The sequence below is a fragment of the Ambystoma mexicanum genome, chromosome 11 (assembly GCF_040938575.1).
Source record: "Ambystoma mexicanum isolate Mex_15411 chromosome 11, UKY_AmexF1_1, whole genome shotgun sequence".
Classification (NCBI taxonomy): domain Eukaryota; kingdom Metazoa; phylum Chordata; class Amphibia; order Caudata; family Ambystomatidae; genus Ambystoma; species Ambystoma mexicanum.
In genome coordinates, this window is record NC_090934.1 from 91,583,388 (window position 1) to 91,606,573 (window position 23,186).

Sequence of the window (23,186 nt, forward strand, 5' to 3'; positions counted from 1 at the left end):
ATCGTTCTGGAAGTTTCATCTCGTATTTCTGAGCAGTTCTGGAAGCCACGTCTCCAAAAGGATAGAGATAATAATAATAATTTACTATTTTTATAGCGCTACGAACCCTCAGGTATCTGAGCGCTGCTTGATATTACCCACGGTGTGTGGTGCTCATTTATCGACCTCGGAAGGATGAAAGGCTGAGTTTGGCCCTGCCAGGATTCAAAACTGTGTCAGAGGCTCTGCACAGATGTCAAAGCGAGCGCTCTACTCGCTACGCTATCGGACCAGGACAATAGACATAGTTGAAATTTACAGGAGGAATGGTGTAAAGTTTCCTTTGTAAGTCTTCACAAAAGAAATAAAAGGACTTAAATCTGTATAGTCAAAGCGAGACCATAGAGACGAGATATGTTGGGGGTGGGGGGTCCTAGTGATTGCATCAAATGCATTTTTTTTAATGGTGGGGGGTCCCCCCTCAACCCCTGTTTTTTTACCCCTTAAAACCCATTATAGTAAAAAAAAAAAAAAAAATACAAAACAAAAGCATTTTTTCGATGCATTTTTTTCTGATACTTTTGCATTCGAAACTATGTATTCGATGCGATGCCTGGATACCATGTTGGGAGTAATATTGTAAAAGTAAGGAAATAGCTGGAGACTAAGTAAACCATCTGACGATCCCTGCTAGTGGTTGCCACTTTGTAATGAGAGGTTACAAGGTGCTTCTCGTTTTAGATGCTAACCCGCTGTAGTTTGGCTCTTGCTCCACAGATTCTGCACTACGAGCTACTCGCCATCCGGGATGCCTGCATAAAGCTGGAAAAGGACTATCAGCCCGGGATCACATACATCGTGGTCCAGAAGCGACATCACACGCGGCTATTCTGCGCGGACCGGAACGAACGGGTAAGGGCCTTTCTGAAGAGGAAAGGCACATTTGGTGCTCTTTCACGTTTTAAGATCTTAAGTGAAATATCTTTGGTTTAGTACTTAAATATGAGGAGTTTCCTGTTCCATTGGGGTTCCAGCTTTACATCTATTCTAGATTCACATGCTTAGATTCCTTTTGGACAGGCTAATTAATTCTTTGCCACCTTCTCCCAAAGCCCCAGTCCCTCCACTGTTCCTCAAAATAATTAAACTGCCTATCCGACCTATGCAGTGTAAATAGCTAAGGAAAATGCCTTTGCGACTCAGAATTTTACTCTGTTTAACAGTTCCTCATTGATTTAGACAATCCAGTGATCTAATTCGAAAACTAAACAGAATATAATACAAGTCTGCATCTGCCCATATCACCAATATATCCCTTGGGGATGAACATTGCTTGCGCTCTACAAATACACCACTTAGGATATATGTTGGGAAGAGACCTTACTGACCTAGAAACCAACACCAAAACATGGGTCTTTTGAGTTTGGACTATTATGTGGCGTTAGCTCCACCTATACGCTGAAAATATTACATTAGAGTACAGATGGGGAGAAATGGCATATGAGGAAGGACACAAATATTGTAGGGGTTATTTGGTTATTTATTCACTTATTGACTGCCCATGGCCATGCTAATCCCTAAGGCCATTGCTTTATTCAAGCCTTACCATCAACCCTTGCCAGTGTTTTTTCAAATCAGTCTTCTGGGATTTACTGATGTAATTGGAGCAGTAAACGCACAACCGGTGCAATAAAAATGTCTTAACCAGGTCTTGCTTCACCCAGTCAATTTAAGAAGCGCTGTGTGTGTCCTTCATTGAAGTCCTATTAAAAACAAGCATTGGAAAAGCAAACGGTTTTGGCGTGTGTATAAGTATTAGGCATTTGCCAGGCCATTTTGCACCTGCTACCAGCAATGGCCAGTTAATACCTCTACAGCAGTGCCTGGCAATAGCCTTTCCCATGACTACACAAAACCCCAAACTGTTTGCATTGCCAATGCTTGTTTCATTTGAGTGGTCATGGGCCTTAACCCATGGGCTAAAAGGTCTTATAAAAGTGAGGAAAGAGCAGTGTGAGGAGTCCAATCACTCCAAGGACTACCCAGATAGCAGTGAAGAGATCGTCTGAACGCTATCCTACAGTCTTGGGAGATGTAAGCAATGTAAAGACAAACCAGCCCAATTGAGACTTTAAGCACCTGCTTCTCTCACTTTTGTACCTGTTGTTATACTGTAAAGTGCTTTGGCTTAAAGCACTATACAAATTCAATAAACAGAAACATAAGCACCTGTTGCCTGACACGGAACACTTAGCAGTAGAGATGACATGTGGCAGAGCATATGTGTAGGACAGGAGACTACAGTGGGCTGAGAGATAATGGCAGAGCAGCCACAGATGATCTTGTTGAAAACAGCTATTGTCTGTGAAGGACGAACAGGTTGGATACAGACAAGCTGCACCCGAAGGGGGTAGAGGTGCGTGTACACCAAACGCAATGGAGAATGAAAATGGATGACAGAAGGCCCAAACACCCAGACAAGCACTGTTTATTCATTTATTTTACTGTTTAAAGAGCGGGCATAGCTCCGGAGCGCTGTACAGGGTGTGGGTAGCCAGCATTTGGGCTAGAATCTTTTAAATGAAGCACAGTACTGTGAATTGCGGTTTGTGCTTCGATTGTGATTAGTCCTTGGTCACTGTTTGGTTAGATTTCATTTTTTGAGGTTTCTTTCTAGCTGTTACTCCCCTCACCTGAACCTTTTGCTGGCTTTCTTAGTTTTCAGACTCTTTTAACCGAATTACTCCTGCTGAAATCTCTCTGCAGTTCCTTCTAATGGTGCAGGGTAGCTCTATGGACACTAAACTTTGTCCCTTGTTGAGTTCTCTCACCCAGAAAATGTTGGACATTAGGTTGGTCGCAGTGATAAGTTATTGTTTTGGCTGCACTGTCTTATAGCCTTAATATCAAGTTGGTATCCAAATGCCCACATTGAGGTAACCATGTGCTTTAAAAATCCTACACCTGACGGGCAAAGCTTGAAGCGCCAACGATAAGGACTCTTCTCCTGTAGCATGCGTGACAAGCCCATCATACAAAAATGCCAAACTCCGGTCCTAGCGAGTGATGGCTCCACTAAGTTCCAGGTGGCGAAACAAGAGCCAGAGGTGAACAACTGCTGAAACCGATGAAGAATTCCACAACCCAGGGGCTGAGTAATTAAATGAAAATGGTCCCGTCGGAACCATGTCCGAGGGCTCCCAAGTTGGCCGCCGCCAGCCCACCCAACGCAGCTCCAGAGACCCGCCGCCCTCCCCCCAACAAAGAAACCCGCCAGCGAGGAGCAGGAAGCCAGGGACTGTAAGCCCAACGGTGGGAGCGGACACACAAGCTGAGCGTAAGCGGATCGACAAGTGGACCTCACGACAGGTGAGGCCCACCATACCGAGATAGCGGAAGGGTCAACCACAGGGGGACTAAGCTGCTGGAGGAGGAGCCAGAGCAACACGGCAGGTGGGCTGCAAGGCACGTCGCGGCCCGGACTAATTGTTCGGAGTGTAGCTCCAGAAATCCCTGCCTGCGGCCCCAACAGAGCACATATACGGCCTCCTCAGAGGCAGAATTCTCCCTGGGGAGTGTAGGAGCACGCCCATGCTAATGACCATGCTAATGATATGATATGGCATTTATAACGTGCCTATACATAAGTATTTCAAGGCGCAACGAGGCAAGGGAGGGGGACCAAAGGGAAGACAGACAATGATCTTACTAGGCTAGGTGACATTGAGATCGTGCAGGGGTGTGGTGAGGGTAAAAGTGCGAGTGGAAAGAGTAGGGGGCAGTGCAGTACATGGCATCACACAGTAAAACAAAACAAATAAATACAAATAAAGTGCAAGGGTAAGTGCAGACATCAAGTGTCAATTGATGGTAGGGGGCTGTAGGGATACAGAAACAGACCCTGAGTGAAAGGGTTGCCAGGAGGACAGTCAGTGCTGGAGTGCAACTGGCGGGGAGGGGACCTGGGCCCGAGATCAGAGGGTAGCCAGGTGACCAGTGCAGTTTCAATTTCAACCAGGAGTTCAGCATGGGAGAGGAAGAGAAAGCAGAAGCAAAGAGGAAGGACTTGAGGTGCTACTGGAACCGGAGATGGTTCTCCTCAAGTTTCAGAGAGGTAGGGAGGCTGTTCCAGAGGGAGGCCCCAGCCGAGGAAAGAGATCTACCACCAACTCGTTGCTTGGAGAAGCGACTGACCCCGAGGAAGTTAGAGGCAGAGGGGCTAAGGGCTCGAGAAGGAAGATATTTACGAACAGATAGCTGAAGGTATTAAGGCCCCAGAATGCCTTGTGGTCAATGCAGAGGGTTTTGAACTTAATCCTCGCAGCCACTGGGAGCCAGTGCAGAGATTTCAGCCCTGGAGAGATACAATCCCTGGGCTTGAGGCCAAGGCCAAGTCTCGCAGTCCTGTTTTGGATGAGTTGCAGAGGGCGGAGAGTAGAAGCAGGCATATTTAGAAAGAGGCTGTTGTAGTAGTCCAACCTAGAGAGAACCAGAGCTCTGGAACGGACCTGCGGGGACGCAGATGCTTGGGGTTGGGAACCGCTCCATTAAGAGAGACGACACCATTCTACCAGTGCAAGAAATGAACAATGCTCTCCCTGTCTGCTACAAGATCCAAGATCACACTGGGAAGGGAGCACTACACCCAGAAGAGGGACAATATATAAGATCTGGCCTATTGAGGGCTATTGGAAACAGCGGTGGAGAGACCCACAAACTAACCCACAGGCTCACCTCAGAGAAGGGAAGGTGCTGAAGATGACCCCTTTCCATTCACTAGTAGCCCCTCCACTGCGTCCTGGAGCCCTTACCACCCATTAAATCCATTGGAACCAAATCACCCTCACTGGCTACACCGCAGGGGGGCCTCAAAAGCCATGGCAAAACTGCAGAAACCCCAGAAAAACACGGACATCGCAGCCCTTCTCCAACTACAGGACAAACACAAGAAAATGGACCCCGCCAAGCCCCAAATGCTCCGCAGGAACTCCCCACATGACAATTGGCCACTAAATAAGATCTGCAATGCTTTATTCCGGAAATCAAGGTGGAATTCCAGAGCTGTATGGCAGGGATCTCATCAAAGTTGGACAGGCTGGACCAACAGGTCTTGGAAGTGGAGCAGAGGCCCGGAGAAGTGGAAGATCATGCAAAGGACCAATCTATAATAGTGGCTAAGCTCCAAAGAAGGATCCAGGTACTGGAGTGGAAAAGCGAAGAGATGGCAGAAAAACAGGAGTGTGCCTAACAGCGTCACTGTGGTAACGTTGATTTTAGAAAGTGTGCCTAATAGCATCACTGCGTCAAAACTAAATCTAGAAGGTATTCCCAACATCATTGAGTATGACCTAATAGCGTCACCGTGGTAAAGTTGAACTTATAACGTGTGCCTAATAGCGTCATTGTGTTAAAATCTGATTTTAGAAAAGTGTGCCCAACAACATGGAGCAAGGGATATCATTGAGTGTACCCAACTATTTCACTGTGTTGAGTTTCGCATCTAGATCACGTACCCAAATAGAACCGAGTGTACCCTAACTAGCTCAACCGTGTTGAGGCTCCATTCTAGATAGTGCGCCAAATATCACTGAATGCATCACAGCTTGATAGTTGCCCAAATATCATTGTGTAGAAGGTACTCCATAAATCACTGGATTTATGGTGTGCCCTAATAGTGTCACTGTGTCTAAGTTGAATTTAGAAGGTATTCCCAGCATCATTGAGTGTGTCTAATAGCATCACTGTGCTAAAGTTGAAATTAGAAACTATGCCAAATAGCGTCACTGTGTTAAAATCTGATTTTAGAAAGTGTGCCCAACAACATTGAGCAAGAGATGTCATTGAGTGTACCCCAACTATTTCACTGTACCGAGCTTATCATCTAGACCGAGTACCCAAATAGCATTGAGTGTACTCTGTTTCCACTGTGTTGAGTCCCACTTCTAGATACTGCGCCCAAATATCACCGAAGATACCCCAACTGTTTCACTGTATCGAATTTCACATCTTGACAGCGTGCCCAAATATCATTGAGTGAGCCCTAATTGTCTAAATTTGTTGAGTTTTGATGCTACCTAATACCTGTAACGCCTATATGCAATGTACCAGTATCCCCTTAGGTATCTGTATCCCATATATACCACTATCCATCCTGTCGCTATATATATATCTAGATGTAGGTCGCTAAGTTCGTCACCGCTGTCCTGCTCACTGATATCCACCATATCACACCATCATTCAACTAGAACACAGCTATACCATGATGATTCGGCCTAGCTGTTCTCATACAAACACAACCCCTCAAATACCTCATCACCCTAATAAAACACAGCTAGCTGAGCACATTCCGGCTAGCTAAGGCGTTCCTCTGGCCTAACGCCGCCAGAACCCAGTCTAGGTGTCCATCCACCAGACTTAACACATGCAACTGATTTCATCAGCACCACACCTATTGCTTTAAAGCAGCTATCATCCAACAACCACACCAGCTGCACACACATCCTGTGCACCCATGCACCATACAACACTCTTTCTCACTACTGACTTGAACTACGGTTCCCGAGGGCGTTCAACCTACCAGCGCTTTGAGATCATACCAATGATACATAAGGCGCTATATAAATGCCAAGTAACATAACATGGAAAACTGGGCATTCAGGAATAACCTCCGGATCAAGGGAGTACCCACCTAAATTACAGACCAGGCCCTGCCGGTTTAATTAGGCAGGCTCTTCCAGACGCTCCTTCCACACCTGGATAAGCCAATGCTGCTTCTTCACCGGACCCACAGAATACGCATTCGAGGGAGCCGGCCAGCAGACAGGCCCCTAGATGTAATTACTCAGGTCCACTTTTTCACAACGAAACAGGAGATCCTAACAGCCAGCCGGTCGCAGGGAGACCTAACATTCCAGGGATCAGCACTAAATATTTTCCAAGACCTTGCGGTGGGAACGATGCCAAGACGGAGAGAGCTCAGACCCCTGGCGGCATTCCTGCTAGACCAAAAAGATGCGCTATCGCTGGCTTTTTTGCCCGCCACTTTGCAGTTTGCCCTGGCCGACACAACCCACACTATCAGCACACTAGATGAAGCAGAAGCTGTCTTAAAAATGCCTTCCTCAGAAAGCACTAACAAGCTCCTCATTGAGACCCTCATCGCAATCAAGAAAAGAGTTCTCCAGACCAAAGCGAAACACCTGGGTGAAGGTAGCCAAGGGCCGTAAGCCAGGAACCCCTCCACAACAAACCTGAAAGCCTCCTCTAACATATTCTGGGCACTTTCTGCCCGAGCGAACGGCGGCCTACCCCAGGTCCACCATCAGCAGATCGCTGGATTTCATGAAGCGTTCATACCCAGGCTTCACACATCCTATGCCCAGAGGCCCCAGAGGTGCATACCCCAATCTTAGTTCAATGTTATGGTTACTGGCAGTAGTCTGGATGTCAACTGCCACTGTTTTGTTACAGCTTCATAGTTGGAAGCAAATGTTAAAAACCCGGTTGCACAGTGTGATCACATCTGCAATAGACCTGGATGGCGATTAGAATTGACCCGGTCTCTCCCCCAAAAATCCCCCCACCCACCTCAGTGGAACAGGACTCTCCCACAGAACCACGCCCCCATCAGAAACAGGACTTTATCTTGCTCAATGTGAAGGGCCTAAAAGCACCTACAAAGCGCAAATCCATGCTTCAGCATCTACAAGATTTGAATGGCTCTGTGGTCTTCTTACAGGAGACCCACCTGCTTCCACTGTACCAACCCCCTCCCCAACCGCCCCCGGCTCGGAAACAGAAACTTTCCACTCCAATACTTGACTTGCAGTGGTTCAAAGAGAGGCAGCACAGCAATCCTCTTGGCGAAAAGAATCCCGTTCAAAGCACTGGAGACACTATACTACCCAGAAGGACGCTACACAGGAGTCAAGGGTATGATCTTTGGGCAGTTATATACATTGATTTCAGTCTATGCACCCAATGAAGGACAAGAGTCTTTCTATACAGAGCTGGAGGTCAAGCTGCTCCCCTTCACCGAAGGCCATGTGATCTTTGGGGGTGACTTTAATTCACATGTGCATCGGACCTCCTCGCGGATAAACCTACTCTTGACATCCCCCCAACTACTGTCCTTCGTCGACGAGGTGAACATAAAGACGAGAATCTTGTCATACCATGCCCAATCATGCTGACTTCCCAGGTCTATAACCCAGACCCCCCCTCCAAGACCTTGCTTGAACCTCTAGGATCTGATCCTAAATGACATGGCATGGTTGTCTAGGGTTCCCGATCCTTCGCAAACGTGTGGTCTCACAAGTGGCGCTTCCGAGCTTGTCTCCACTCAACTGAGCCTGTGAGGTGGGTGGAGATTGAACAATCAAGATTGCCATTATCCCTTTGTTCTCTTCCTTATATTTCTCCCCTGGCCAGGTATACTTTCATCAACGGAATGCACGCTGCAAACATGGGACTGGGCAATGAAATCCAAAGGCATCCCATGTGACTTGGGCCCAAATACCCCGAACTTTCATATGACCCGTCCTTCACGCCAGGAACCCACCCCATCCCACAAACTTTAGGAACTTGGTGAGAGGGGGCTTGAAAACCCTAGCACAACTATTCGAAAATGGCCAACAACGGACATTTTAAAGCTGTAAAACGGCCTTTCAGCTAGCCAAGCCTGACAGATTCCCATACGCCCAGCTCTGCCACTGGTACACTCACCCACTGGTCCGACTGGGGGCCACACGTGACCTCAGCCCCAACTGGAGGAAAGATATCCAATCTATATAAACTACTACAAGAGGACATGCTAACCCTCAAGCCCACACACGACACAATGGGAAACAGATTTGGGATACCCGATTGAGGATCACACCTGTGTGGACATTTGGATAAGAAGTTACTCCTCCTCGATATGCGTCACAAACAGAAAATGTGCCATTAAGCGGCTCCTCCGCTGATACGACTCCCCAGCGCGGCTCCACCACATCCAAAATTCACTAGATCCACAATACAGGTATTAATGTGTGCTGCGAGGCACCTACTTACACATGTGGTGGGACTGCCCCATCGTCCAATCCTTTTGGGACCAAAGTCTCTCTACAATCGAAGCCATTACGCTGGTAAATATTCCAAAAACTCCTGAGGTAGTCCTCTTCGGTTCCTCAGATCAGAGGGCTTACCCAAGAAAGGGGATGACAGCCAAATTCATCACTCAGCTGCTCCTCGCAGGAAGAATTATGATCGCCCGCACCTGGAAGACCCAAGAGGGCAAGTCGCTGACGCTTTGATGAATCAAAATATGGAACATTCTGGTGGTGGAAAAGGTTACTGCTGCCAAGGAAGGCCTCCTACACAGATTCACGGACATTTGGACCCCAATTCTAGACTATGACTGGGACTTCCCAGCACCAACATACAAGCCCCATCTAACACGGCTGGTCCTACAAGACAATTTCCAATAATGGACTTTCCTTGGCCGAATGGTACTATGGGGGAGAGAAACGAGGACAGGGGACAACACGTGTCCGAATAAGGGAGAAGGGAGGCCGCTCTTCAACTGCCGTTCTATCTGAATACTAAATAACACTGTATTTATGATACTGTATTGTTTTCCCATATATGCAACTAAACCAAAAAGGACATTCTAAAAATAAATAATCCTATACCCCCAGCCATTCTGTTTTGTGATCTTTTTGTTTCAGTGGACCAGGGAAATGGCCAATATGTCTTTTCTCCTTGTGCAGCTGCTGAACAGTCTCTGCCATGGTACCTGTTAGGAAAGATTTCCTTCTCCAGCATGGGGTCTGGCATGGATTCACATGCTCAGGAACATTCCTGTCGCCAGGCTGGGAATCCTCGGTAAAAGAATAAACTGTTTCACTTTCAGCTTGAAAATTGTATTTCTTCTCTCAACCAATCACTGTCCTCTGGGGCATCCTCTCCCTAAGCTCCACCACTGGTGGCCATCTTCAGATGTTGTACTACACGCTTCTGTGTTGAGAGTCAAGTTTTTTCCATAGAAAATTAACTAATTTTGACTCATTGTTTTTGACCGAAGGACAGCTACCGGCAGCGAGGACCTGCTGCCGGCGAAGATCTTCAAACACCGCGGATTGTCCATCAAAGTTTTAAGAAGGCCTAGCCTTGGGTCTACTTCGCACCTTTCGACCATGTCCTAGGAGGAGGAGGAGGCGCAGGGCGGCTGGAGCCTTTTCAAACTCTGCGCGAAGTGTGGATTAAGGAATGTATTCGTAGAAGATCGACATCATAATTGCCTACATTGCCTGCATCCGGACCACGATGATGACGGGTGCGAGGTGTGCCGTGGTTTTTCAAGGAAAACCAAGAAATATCCCTATGGCAGGCTGGCAGCGTGGCTCCTATCAAGCAAGGCCTCTGACTCGGCCTGCAGGCACTGTCATGCCTCAGATAGGACCAGCCAGTCCGAGCTGCGATCACCCTCTGGGAGGAGGTCGATATCCTTTGAGGACGGCCCGCTGCGGGGGTCCAAGAGAAGACCAAGTTCTGCAATGCTGGTCCCGCTGGGTTTGCCACTGATGCCGGTCGCAAGTCAGGCACAGCGAGATCGCCATCATCCTCCACAGGGAGCCTGTCAGCGAAGTGGGCCTCTTCTAAGAGAAAGTCCCTGACCCTGTCCAAATGCCGTTTACCAGCTGACAGGCCGACGAGGGAGAAATCCTGGGAGGACCCTTCAAAACTGACTAAGATCTCTCAGCCTTCCAAGTCAACTGCTTCGACGACGGCCACGTCGACAAGGGCCTCTGCAACTACATGGTCGAAGATGACGACAGCATTGAAGGAGAGCAGGACCGTGAAGGCGTGATACAGCTGTGGGTGCGGCAGCGAAGGCAGCCAGCACCCCAGGGATGAGGAAAGGCCCTGTAACTGCACCGACCCAGAGGTTTCAGGAGAAGGAAAGAGAGGACGACAACTTCTCATCCCCTCAGTGGACCCATGTGCTGCTCCACAGAAACTGGTACAGATTTATACAAGCTCCAACAAGGGCAACGTTGATCTGCCTGATGACTACTATACAGACCACGAAGGAGGCACGTCAGTCCGGGTCCTACACCGCTGGTTCTTTTCACCCCTCCATGAGGGACGTGTTGCTAGATATTCTGATGACCCTACACACACTGGTAATGGAAATCCAGCATAGGCTGCCCCCAACACCAGGCCCTGCTCCACCACAGGACCCTCAGGGACCTCTGAGGTTGAGCCCTCCTCAGAAGAGGAAGTCTAAGGAGGCGACTGGGCATCGGCATCACCCGACCCCTTCGCCACGTCGTGACCTGTCTCCACCTGGATCTCGGGCACCACACACGGACACAGCTACAGGCACCGACCAGAAAGACTAAACACCACACACCGACGAGCCCCATAGAGCCTCCCCAGCGGACAAGGTTGAATCCTTTAATTCCATGATGTCCTGACTTTTTTCAGTTAGTGCCTAAGGAAACTAAGGAAGAAGGGTTCCTGTACCAGCGGCGCAAGTCTAGAAGAAAGACCATGTCGTCCCCTTCCTGGATGACATCTAGGAGGAGGGCTTGGTGCTAATGAAGAACCGGAATACGGCCCGGTCCAAGCATGACAGACTGGAGAATAAGTACAGGGTACCAGAGTCAGCTCCCAGATGCTTAAGATCCCAACCTTCGCCCAACTCGGTCTCAGCCGCAGCCAGGAAGCGCTTGGTGAACCTATCGCCTGCATCCATGGTGCCTCCAGACCAGAAGGGGAAGGAACTGGATGCAATGGGCATGAGAATAAACCATACAGCAGCATCCACCATCAGGGCAGATAATGCCCTAGCCCTTTTGTCCTGATATGACCGGGAACTATGGTTTAAGCTGGGACCTATTCTGATCTTCGTGCCTGAGGACAAGAAGGTCGAGGACCCTATTTCAGGAGGAAGTGGTGGCCTTGGACCACGCCATTACCGTGGCGGTGGACATCGCGGACAGGGGATTCTGTCAGATGGGGAACGGCGCGTCCCTTCATCGACAATGGTGGTTGAAGGCCACAAACATCCGCCAGGACGTTCAGGCTAAGGTGCTGGATATGCCGTTCCACAGTGAAAACATCTTTCGGCAAGGCCATCAACAAGTCTCTGCTAACCTTAAAGACCGACACTAAGACAGTGCACTCCCTGGGATACCTCCAACAACGTTGGCTGTCGTCCTTTCGTTAGTCAGAGGAATGCCCAGCAGATATTCCAAGGGATATACTGCCCGCACCAGCAGCCTTGCCGCTCCTCCACTCAAGAAGCATACAGGGGTCGCTCTCAGGCTTACAGCAGTAGAGGACAGTGTTGGCACCGCCCACATGGCACGGCCCCGAGCCCTGAAATGGCCTGTGGCCTCGGGCCCCCACTTATGCACCCCAGTCAGAGGCCGGTTGGCGAAGTTCATCAGCTCGTGGAAGATCACCACCGATAGAAGGGTCCTGGATGCTCTCGAACAGGGGCACACCTTGGCATTCCAACACAGGTGTCCTCGTATTTCAGCTGGTGGAAGGAGATTTTTTGACATTGCCTGCATCCACATTCCCATTCACAAGCAATTCCTACGATTCATGGATCAGGTGTGGCACGATCAGTTCAAGGCACTCCCCTTCGTCCTAAAATCGGCTCCAAGGGTCTTTACAAAGTGCTTGGCTCCTGTGGCAGTGCATCTTCATCTGCATGGCATCCACGTCTGCAGGGCATCCATGTATACCCTTACCTGGACGATTGGTTTGTTCCAACCCACTCCCACGCTCTGACGAGAAATCCCACATCGAGGAAGGTACGTCTGCTGACGGAGTTGAGGTTCTTCATAAACTATCCAAAGTCCTGCTTGATGCCATATCAGAACGAGCTGTTTTTGGGTGCCAGGCTCAACAGAGTAACTTGTTTGGCTTCCCGTCAGAGGATAGAGTGGTGGCCAATCAGGGAAAAGTACAGGGCTTGTCATCGGCGCAGACGGTCACTGTGCGGACCATCAATAATGTCCTCCTGCATCAGCCTTGTCCGCCTCTGCAGACTACAGATGAGGCCTCTCCAGGAGTTCCTCGATGCGAGGTGGATGCAAGTATCGGGGACCTTTGCAGATAAAATCACCCTCAACTTGGAGTTTCCAGCAGGCAATACAGTGGTGGGGCATACAACTGCATCTCGTCCAGGTGACTCCTTTTCAAGGTCCTCCTTACCAGGAGACGGTCATCACGGACACCTCTTTAGAAGGCTGGGCAGCCCACATTGGGCAGTTACACGCCAGTAGCCTTTGGTGGCTGGAAGAAAAGGGCCTCCACATCAACGCCCTAAAACTTGAGTCCGTGTTCTGGGCCTTCAAGTCTATTCTGCCTTTGTTGAGGAGCAAGGTGATGAGGATCTTCACGGGCAACACCACCACCACCACCATGTTCCCGCTCGCCGGCCCTCTCCAAGGAGGCCAAATATCTGTGGCGCTTCGCTATTCGTCAGGACATGTTCCTGGTCCCTTTTCACATGTTGGGCGTCAAGAACACCAATTGCAGACTTGCTCAGCAGGGAACTTCATTTTGCCACAAGTAGGAGCTTTGCCAGGACCAAGTGGACCTTCTGTTTGACGAATGGGGCCAACCACAGATCAATCTCTTTGTGACGGAGCAAACTCCAAGTGCCAGCAGTTCGCCAGCAGGTTCCCTCAGCCGAGGAGCATGGGGAACATGTTCTTGATCCCGTGGGAGGGACTGTTTCTGTACGCTTTCCCTCCGTTTCCACTCCTCAACACACTTACGGCCTGATTCTTAAGTTGGCATAGTGAACGTTAGTACAATTCACTGCGCCAAATCAGGACGCCCAGGCTCCACCCCTATTCTCAAGTGCCTTCTAGAGATCAGTAGTGCACGACAGTGCACGTCAGCATGGCCCCTGTTTTTCGGCATAACGAGCGCAATCCTGAAATCTTGGTAGCATTTTTGTAAAATAACGACATATTTGTTATTTTAAAAAACACCGCCGAGAACAGTGGTGTTCATGGACACTTACCCTGGGTCTCTTTTGTGTGGCAACCTATTTTCTTTCCCACATTTTCACACAGCAAAAAGGGTTTAGCTTGCAGAAAAAGTTTAATATGGGGCCACTTTGGAAATTATTTCCAGGGCCTCTTTTGGTTTCCAGTCCACCCATGCAAACCTATGTTAATGAATTGCATTGGGTCAGTTTATCAGAATATTACGTTTAAACATACCCTAATAGAGACATCTCTGCACCCTTGAGCTCTTTTTTGGCTTAATATTATGATAAGCTGACCCAATGCAATTCGTTTACATGGGTGGACTGAAGTAAATATGTTGCAGCTGCTTACCCACCTCCACTGCGACCGGCTTATTGTGGCACTCCTCCAGAATACCGGCACCAAAATTGTACTGTATATGTGCGTGACTTTAGCGCACATATAAAACTGGAGGAGTACCACAAGAATACCAGTCTAAAGTGGCATGTAACGAATGTGGCGGTTGCTAGGTTGGTTTCCAACCCATCCTAGCAACCGCCACATGTATTCCGAAAGTGGCGCTTTCCTACTAACTTCGGAAGAATGCACCACCTTCAGAATAGGTCTTAAGTATCGAAAACGTTATCGCCTTCAACCTTTTCGGTACTTAACACCCACTTTTGAATCAGGCCATCGGACAGTGCCACTGCAGGATAATACTTGGGGCCGTGAAAAATCTGGTACCCGGACCTGCTGCGTTTGTCAGTGGCCCCATCCGTCAGGCTACCGCTGCTCTTGCACTTCTCGTCAGAAAGGGAGGGGCGATTCTGCACCACGACCCGGAGTGGCTGAACTTAAATGCATGGCTCTTGCAACCTTAGAGTTTGGGCATTATGCTTTACCTGTGGAATGTAAGGATATTCTGGCCAAAGACGGAGCTTGTCAACGTTGACGTGCTATGGCCATAAGTGGAAGCGCTTCTCCGTGTGGTGCAGGGCTCAGAAGATTACCCCTCTGTGTGTCACAGCCCTGCAGCTCCTACCATGCTTGCTTTCCTTGGCCAATACTTGTTCGGCTCATGCCTCCATCAAGGTGCCACCTCGCTGCCATATCCTCTTACACTAGGCCACCGGTTAGGCCTTCTCTGTGGTCGCACAGACTCGTCAAGGAGTTCCTCAAGGGGCTATCCAGGGCTTTCCTGCCGGTGAAGGCTCCTGCCTATGCTTGGGAGCTCAATGTGGTCCTGGCTAAGCTCATGGGGGCACCCTTTGAGCATACGCTTCAAGCCCTGCTCAAGTTTCTCTCATGGAAGACGGCCTTCCTTGTGGCGATCACCTCTGCCAGGCTGGTCATGAAATCCAGGCCATGTCTTGCAAGCAGCCTTACTTGTCTTTCCACGCTTCACTTCAAGGGTGGTACTGCGTACGCACCCCACCTTTATGCCGAAGGCTATGTCGGAATTGCACCTCAACAAACCTTTGGTGTTACCTGTCATCTTCCGAAATCTGCTGTCGCGACCGGAGAGAGCCTTGCATTCGCAGGGCGTTGCTCGTGCCTTGTAGTTCTACATGGCACGTATGAAGGACTTTCAGAAGACTTCTGTGGTTCATTGACTTTGGATCTGTGAATCACGGAAAGGCCTTGTCGAAGGCTTCCATCTCTAAGTGGCTCTCTGGCTGCATCATGCACTGTCAAGGGCTAGCTAGCACACCTCTGCCAGGCCGGCCAAAAGCCCACTCCACCAGAGCCATCGCTGCAATAACAGTGATTCTCTCTGGGGTGCCCCTGCTCGACATCTGCAGGGCTGGAGGTCCATGCACTCTTCACAAGGTTCTACTGGGTAGACAGGGATTCCAGTGAGGAGTCCTGGGTTAGCCAATCGGTGCTACGCAACCTGTTAACTTAAGGGGGAGTCTGTTCCGGGATCAAGTGTTACTACTTCAGTTGAGCCTTGCATTCTCCCGTGGTTGTGTATTGTACTGCTGTGTAATCTTTATTAATGAGCATGTGAATACATGCCAAACCCCATGCTGGAGAAGGTTTAAGTTACTTACCTGTAACTCTTGTTCTCCAGCATGGGTCTGGCATGGATTTGCATGCAAACCCTCCCGCCTGTCACGGAATTCCCCTTTTCTCACCTGGGAGCGATCCTTGTAGGATTTCTTGGGCGGTGTCTTCTTACGCACAGACCTGGTCTTGTATGAGTGCGCGCAAGCCTCTTCTGGCTCCAGCGTGTGTTCAGAGCTCCAGGATTCAGACACTCTGGGATCCAGGAACGAAGAGGGTAAGCACACAGCACACGAGTCCGGGAAACAAGGACGAAGGAAGAGGGTAATGGGAATGGAATTAGGAGGTCCAGGAACAAGGACAACAGTGTAGCGAACTACGGAGTACACGTCTAGTCACTGCTTGAGACGCGCGGGCCCGCGGGGGCGCGGCCTGTTTGTAAATACGCTACGTCTGACGTAAGGACAAGGAAGATGTTGCACGTTAGACGGCCATGTTGGGAGTATCAAGGAGTGCAAGCCCCGTTGTGACAAGGACCATGAGGTCCAAAAGGGGCATGTTCTGCGGATCATGACACCTCCTTCCCCTCTGTGGCTCTTCTTGGTTCACATTGCCACTTTACGTTTTACCAAATCTGATGATGGCCACCAGTGGTGGAGCTTAGGGAGATGACTGTCATTGGATGGGGGCAGGATGACTAAGAGGACAGTGATTGGTTCAGAGGAGAAATACAGTTTTCGAGCTAAAAGTGAAACTTTTTTCTTTTACTGAGGATTCCCAGCCTGACGACGGGGAATATTCCTGAGCATGTGAATCCATGACAGACCCATGCTGGAGAACAAGAGTTACAGATAAGTAATTTAAACCTTCTTGCTGCTTTACTCCCATAGTACTTTATGGGTCACCCTTCCTTTTTGCTTTGACTTCTGATCTGACATTCTGGGGGTAATTAAAGCTGCCTTCTTTACTTCCTTTGCGCACATTTCGATGGGGAAACTGATCCGTCCATAAGAGTATCAGATCATCTTTGGACTCAAGACCCTTGTGAATTTCAGCCCCCTGATGACCCGACTGAACCAAATTGCCTCCAGCGAAATCCCAGTGTAGCCATGCTCCTCTGTCCTGATCTCTAGAAGGCCCTCATTGGTGCTTTGATCCCTGCACCGGTGGGCACAACCAGACTCGACTCCTGATCGAGGATCCATGTCTGCCGAGCCTTCGGAAGTGTCTCTGAACGACCTGGTGGAATGACCAGCTCTCTCCTGGACTACTCCGCTGCAGCTGTCACTGTTCTGAGTGCATTATTTGAACTTGGGGGACCTTCAACTTGTGCTACAATACATATACTCCTGCCTTTTCTATCCTTCTGGCATCAACAGATGTTGCACTCGTCCTGCTACTTTGTTTGTTCACTGAAGCTGGCCTGTCGCCCGCCTGTTCGAGGTGACTCCTGTTGCAACCAGTCTACTTAGCTCCCAGAAGATCTCCTGAGGTTGCCTGCTTCGCAGCAGTCTTCTTCCTTTTGTAGCAATGGTCTTCAGCTAAACAGTGATTGGTCCTGAAATACAAGTACAGCGACTGACAAAATAAATCCTATGTCTGAAACTGACTTGCACCCATGACCCCTGGACCTCCGATGACCGGACCAAGCATAGAAGGTGTCCCCATCACAACCTAGAACCTCTAAAGTGGTCTCTTGAGAAATGTGTGTAAAGGGGTGAAGTTAACATACCCCCTCCCCACTCCATGGGGTTAAATGGCCATAAAGTCCTGTCCCCATCTCTCTCTTTCCTGAATTAGATTAGTGATGGTCTAGGTTAGGGGAGTTTTCCGAAGGTCCCACTGGCAGTAAGACTTTAGTAAACTATCCCAGTGGTTTGTAGATCCCCAACTCTTAGTATCTGCTTGTACTAACTCAGGACCTTGGTAGAGAGGCAGAGCAGTCAGGCCTATTTTATGAGGAAGATGTGAGATGTAGGTAAGTGCATGCAATCTAGTTAGACAGGCACAGCAAAGAAGCACTTAGTTTTATAAGTTATATAAAAGTATATATTTACACCATCACTTTAAATACTTTAGACGTTTATACTAGAGCACTCATAAAACCAATTAGAAAGGAGAGTACAATATTACGCCTGAAAAAACTCTCCAGTAAAACCAATAGAGTAGTATTTCCACCACACTACTATCGTTTACGTTTACCATTTCAGAAGAGAACACCAATACTTTACTTTTAAAACAGTCAAGCGGATTCAGTTTAGAACATAAGCAAACTGTGTGTAGTAAAGTAACTAAAACAGGTCAGTAGTTTAGAAACAATTCAAATTTAAGATAAGTATTGATATTGTAACTGTCATTTATATAGCGCCTTTTACCATTACTCTAGTCTCAACACGCTTATGGTGGGAACGCCCTTGGAGGCCGCAGTCCAGAGTATGGAAATTCTCTGGGGTGTAGAATGCATGTGTGCATATGGCCAAGATTAAAGATTGGATGGGCTGGCTAGGCTCCGGTAAGCAACCCAAGAGATCAGGCATATTGGTGGGTGCTAAGGGGGGGTGAGGGTCACGGTTGTGTGCGAGTGCAAGAGACTCGTTGTGCGTCGAGCTAAACCATAATTTTGTCTAAGGTTGTCTACTAAATGTAGCCAGTGCCCTAAAATGGCCGTGCCACAAAGATTTTCGCTTGTTCTTTGCCTTGCCAGGTCAGGAAATCCCATATAAGGTCATGCATTTGCCCTGGAAGCTTCTGCTTTCGCTGGCTAGTGATGCCATTGTGTGTGGTCCAGGAGATGGGTGGGACTGTCTGGTTCCACTCCACATCTGTGGTTGTGGTGCCAGAGAGTCTAGGTGTGTGGCATGAGTGAATCCAATAGTTGTCCCTGATTGGACAACTACTGGCTGTTTCAATGGTGCAGATCCTTACCATTGTTGGGCTTGGACTTTGGATAAGATGACGACTTTTGAAGACAATTCTTCAGATAAACGTTTGAGCCAAGAATCCCTTGTAGACGAACAGCTGAATGAAGATCCGAAGAAGACTCCTGAAGAAACCTGCCATCCCTTCCTGCGTCTGGCCCGGTGAAGCCCTGTTGCACTAACCTAACTAATCGCCTAAGACCCTGAGCGGTGCTTCTGCCCTTGCACTAGTGGAACCAACTAATCTCAACGCCTTCTCAAGGATCCATCCCTCCTGAGCCTTCAGAAGTGTCCCTGGACCACCCCATGGACTGACCAGCTCTTGTGGTGTAATTCGCCAGAAGCATCACCATTCTGTGTTGCATACTTTTGTGGTCGCCAGCTTGTGGTACAAGTCGCCTTACAGCATCAAGGGATCCTATCCTGGAGACGCTTCTTCAGCCACGACTGGAAGGACACCTGCCGTCATCTGTGTGCAGTAGCCGCCACTGGAACTCTGTTTCCCCCATTCTGTGAAGTGTCCTGATGATGCCTGCATCATTGAATCTTGCATTTCTTCATCGCAAGGGGTTGCGTCTTGCATCTGGACCTGATCAGAAGAATCTTTGCACCCGCATCTCCTGGGCACCTCTCACCGGGACTAACGGTGGGAAATCCAACTTCCAGCGAGATCCGCCAGTCAACTCATAAAGTCCTCTTTGAAAATGGACTGGGCGGGGGATGGGAGGTAAGTACACGCAAAGCATTTGTCCCCCCCATCCTCCATCGTATAACATTGGGAACCAGTCCCTTTTTGTCCTAACATTCCATTTCACTGCCTTTTGGTCGCCGAACCTGTTAGATCATCTGATAGATAAGAACATATTTTACTTACTTAATACCTTTGTTGGATCTCTTCTTTTGAGCAATGACCAAGACAAGTAACTTACTTTCTACTGATATATTCTGGGAGAAGAATTGTGACTCCTGTGACTATTGGGCACAGCGCCCCATTCTTCTTAGTGATAGAACTGCTGAAGCTAGGGAAAATCACTTGTGATTTGGTTCCACCTTTACTGCATTAATTTACTTACCTCCTGTAGTTTGTAAGTAATTTTAAGTACCTATGGTGAATGTTTATATGTTTATTATTGAGTATTCTGTGATATCACCCTTGCATTTTCATGTTTTACTGTGTGTATTTTTATACATTCCTATCAAAATGTAATTATTGTGTGCTTCACTGTGTGGACTCATTGTGGACCCCTGACCCGAGTCACACTCACCTGAGAATATCCTTGACTGCTCTCCACATTTCCCTTGGTTGGTTTTTGGCTAACCTCTGAGTTTCCGGTTCACTAGAACTAGGATGTCCACCAGGCCATCTTAACAGTGACCCCTCATGAGTTAATTTCTTCAGCTCCCTCCCTCGCCCCCTTGGAGTGTTCTTTCCCCTTGTCGGTATTCAATAAATCCTCGTAGGTTATTCTTTTTAGCTTCACCCCCTTGAAATGTTCTCCTTTTTTATTTTTTCATTCATGTGTTTGTGGTTAAATACATAAGCCTTAATTGGCCACCAGGGGGCGCACAGATGAGCTTCTACTCCGTGTGAGCTCCGTCTCCGTAGGTCCGCGATCTGACCTGAGCCCCCACACCGCGATCCCCCCCTCTCCACCCTGGAAGACAAACGGAGAAAAGAACATCCAAAGAGCCCCCCACCACCCAGGAGAAAACCCGACCGAAATCGGTCCAGGGTAACCCAAGAAATCACAGTGAGAAGTTTCACGCCGGGGCTGGCGGGAAAGCGAAACTAAAATGTAGACGGTCCCACGCAGCAGCTCAGGAAGCGAGCCCCCAGAGTCAGCGTACACCCTGAACGGCGCCTCACAGTACGCAATCCACCTACCCCCCCGAGTGTCGCGTTCAGAAGTGGAGGTGCTGCGGCGTAAAGGAGTTGTGAACTGCCCAGCGGAGACCCTCTGAGTGTGCCCTCTGGCCCGCGGACCGCCGGATGCCCTGCCATCCCCAAAGGAAGGAGACACCTCCCGACACTCGCAGAGCAGAACAGCTGCCGCGGTGCCTGTGGGTGCCGTGTCTCGCGGGTGGGCCTCCCAGGCCCGGTGAGAGGAACGGAGGGCCATTATAAGGCGCCGCCCGCCAGAGGGCCGCCGCCCCCGGTGCCCAGTGCTCTGGCACCCGAGTTGCCGTAATTGGCACCTATTGGAAGGCCCCAGAGGGAAGAGAGGCTGGGGCACCCATTAAAGGTGGAGCACCGAGGCCACAATCTCCTCACTTGCTGCAACGTTGGACAGATACAATACAGTACGCCTTAACTTCCAAGTACTGCTCGCCCCTCCTCAGATCTCACGGCGCAGACCTCCGCACAGCGCGCCAGGATCCCCCAGTGACTCACAGGTACTGCGCTCACACGGAGCGACCCGCCCAGGACCACCAGTACCCCCTGTCAAAACCCACAAATTATAAAACGCCACTCACACACCGTAGAGAACCACACGGAAGAGGGGAATGATCACACCTCATGCCATTCATGCGCACCCACATGGGACCCCACTAATGGAACCAGAACTACACTGAGGTGTAAACTAAGATACTCCCTCACAACAAAGCGAAAGGAGACATTAGATTCTCCTTGGACCCCTCACCGAATTCTCCTGCACGGGGTCGCCTAGCATAAAAATCTGCGCTGCACTCCTCCAAGAAGTGACTACAACACTCATATATGAATTGGAAGTCCTCCCATAAATACCCTGACCACGGGCCGACTGGTCAGCACGCAGAGCTACCCAAAGAGACTCCATACCAGCCTCCTACCCACACTGTAGGCTGCATCACCAGCCAACGACCTGGAATCATCCTATAGTCACCCAAAAACGCTGCAGTACAGAGGGTAGGGCCCCCAAACTAGGGGCGTGTGCCTCCTCTGACACAGCAATTACCCCATGAACACTAAGAGCAAACTAGCCAGATACGCATATACCCCACCCCTCATGGTCTCAAGAGTATAAAGACACAATGTCGACGGGGGCGTGGCCTGATGTCCACGGAGTGAGGACGCGAGTTCCCTGAGCTCCGTCTGAGCCGCAGCAGTCTGATCCTTTTCTAGGTGCTTTTGCCCACAGACATCGCATCCGAGGAGATCCACTGGCGGCCGAAGCGAGGGACCTTGTCTTCCACCCAACCCCGACAAAAATCGGGGCCTGAGAAGCTTCTACCGCGACCCAGCGCTGGCTCCCCCTTCTTCCCGGGCGAGGCACACAAGATGGCGGCCGCCTCGCGTTGACAACCCACCGGCTCGCACTGGATCCGGGAGCCAGCGACCGCTGACTCGAGCAGTCTCACCCTGCAGTCGAGTGCACCCCGGCCCGGCCACTCGAGGGCACCGTCAGGACCCGGTGCAGCAGCCAGGAAGGTCCAGAAGGAAGATCGCTACGCGGCCGATAGACACGGGAAAGAAGGTGGCGACGGCATCAAAGAGGCAAGATGGCTGCCGTGAGGAACAAAGCCAAGCACGCTACTCTGGACCCCTTTGTAACATCCAAGCCTGCTGCTCAATCCACACCGAAGACCTCACCAGCACAAGATGCCCCAGGAGATGAGACCAGACATAATCAATTGCTTGAGGCGATTGCTGCCCTGAGGACATTCATCGATACGAAAATCGGGGAGGTTAAGATGGACATACAACTTATCAGGCAAGACGCCCGCAACTTAACGGAGCGCGTCACCATAGTCGAATCCTCCCAGAAGGACATCTCAGATGAGACGACGTCCCTACAGAAAGAGGTAGCGGACCTCAAACGGAAAGTGCACTTCTTGGAGGCGAGATCCGAAGAAGCAGAGGGTCGGGCCAGAAGGAACAATATCAGGATCCTGGGCGTACCGGAGGGGTCGGAGACCATGGATCCGACGGCTTATGTGGAATCCCTAATACAGCAGGAAGTAGGGGTGTCGAAACTCTCGCAGGGATTCGCCATTGAAAGAGCTCACAGATCCCTCCAGAAGCGGCCCCCACCTGGATCCTACCCCCGCCCCATCATCGCCAAGGTCCTCAATTTCCGCGACCGAGAGGTGATCCTGAAATTCTCGAGGGAAGGAGGTATAATCGAGCGGGGTAACTCAAAGATTACCATCTACCCCGACTATACCCAATCGGTGCAGAGAGCAAGGAATTCCTTCGTCCCCATCAAGGCCCAGCTGAGGACGCTGAACATAAAATACATGCTGCTCTATCCATCACGACTAAAAGTAATCCACAAAGGGCGGGCGATATTCTTGGAATCACCAGAGGCGGCTACTATGTGGA

The 23,186-nt window shown here is 49.6% G+C and overlaps 1 protein-coding gene across 3 annotated transcripts in view; it reads left to right on the plus strand.

Annotated features, from left to right (window-relative positions):
- Nucleotides 1–23,186, plus strand: part of LOC138503099 (protein argonaute-1) — a 582,484-nt gene that overhangs the window by 448,007 nt on the left and 111,291 nt on the right. For all 3 annotated transcript variants that reach the window (XM_069622604.1, XM_069622605.1, XM_069622606.1), the window contains exon 16: nucleotides 757–891. In XM_069622604.1, the coding sequence (XP_069478705.1) occupies nucleotides 757–891 (135 nt within the window). The remainder of the gene's footprint in view (nucleotides 1–756; nucleotides 892–23,186) is intronic.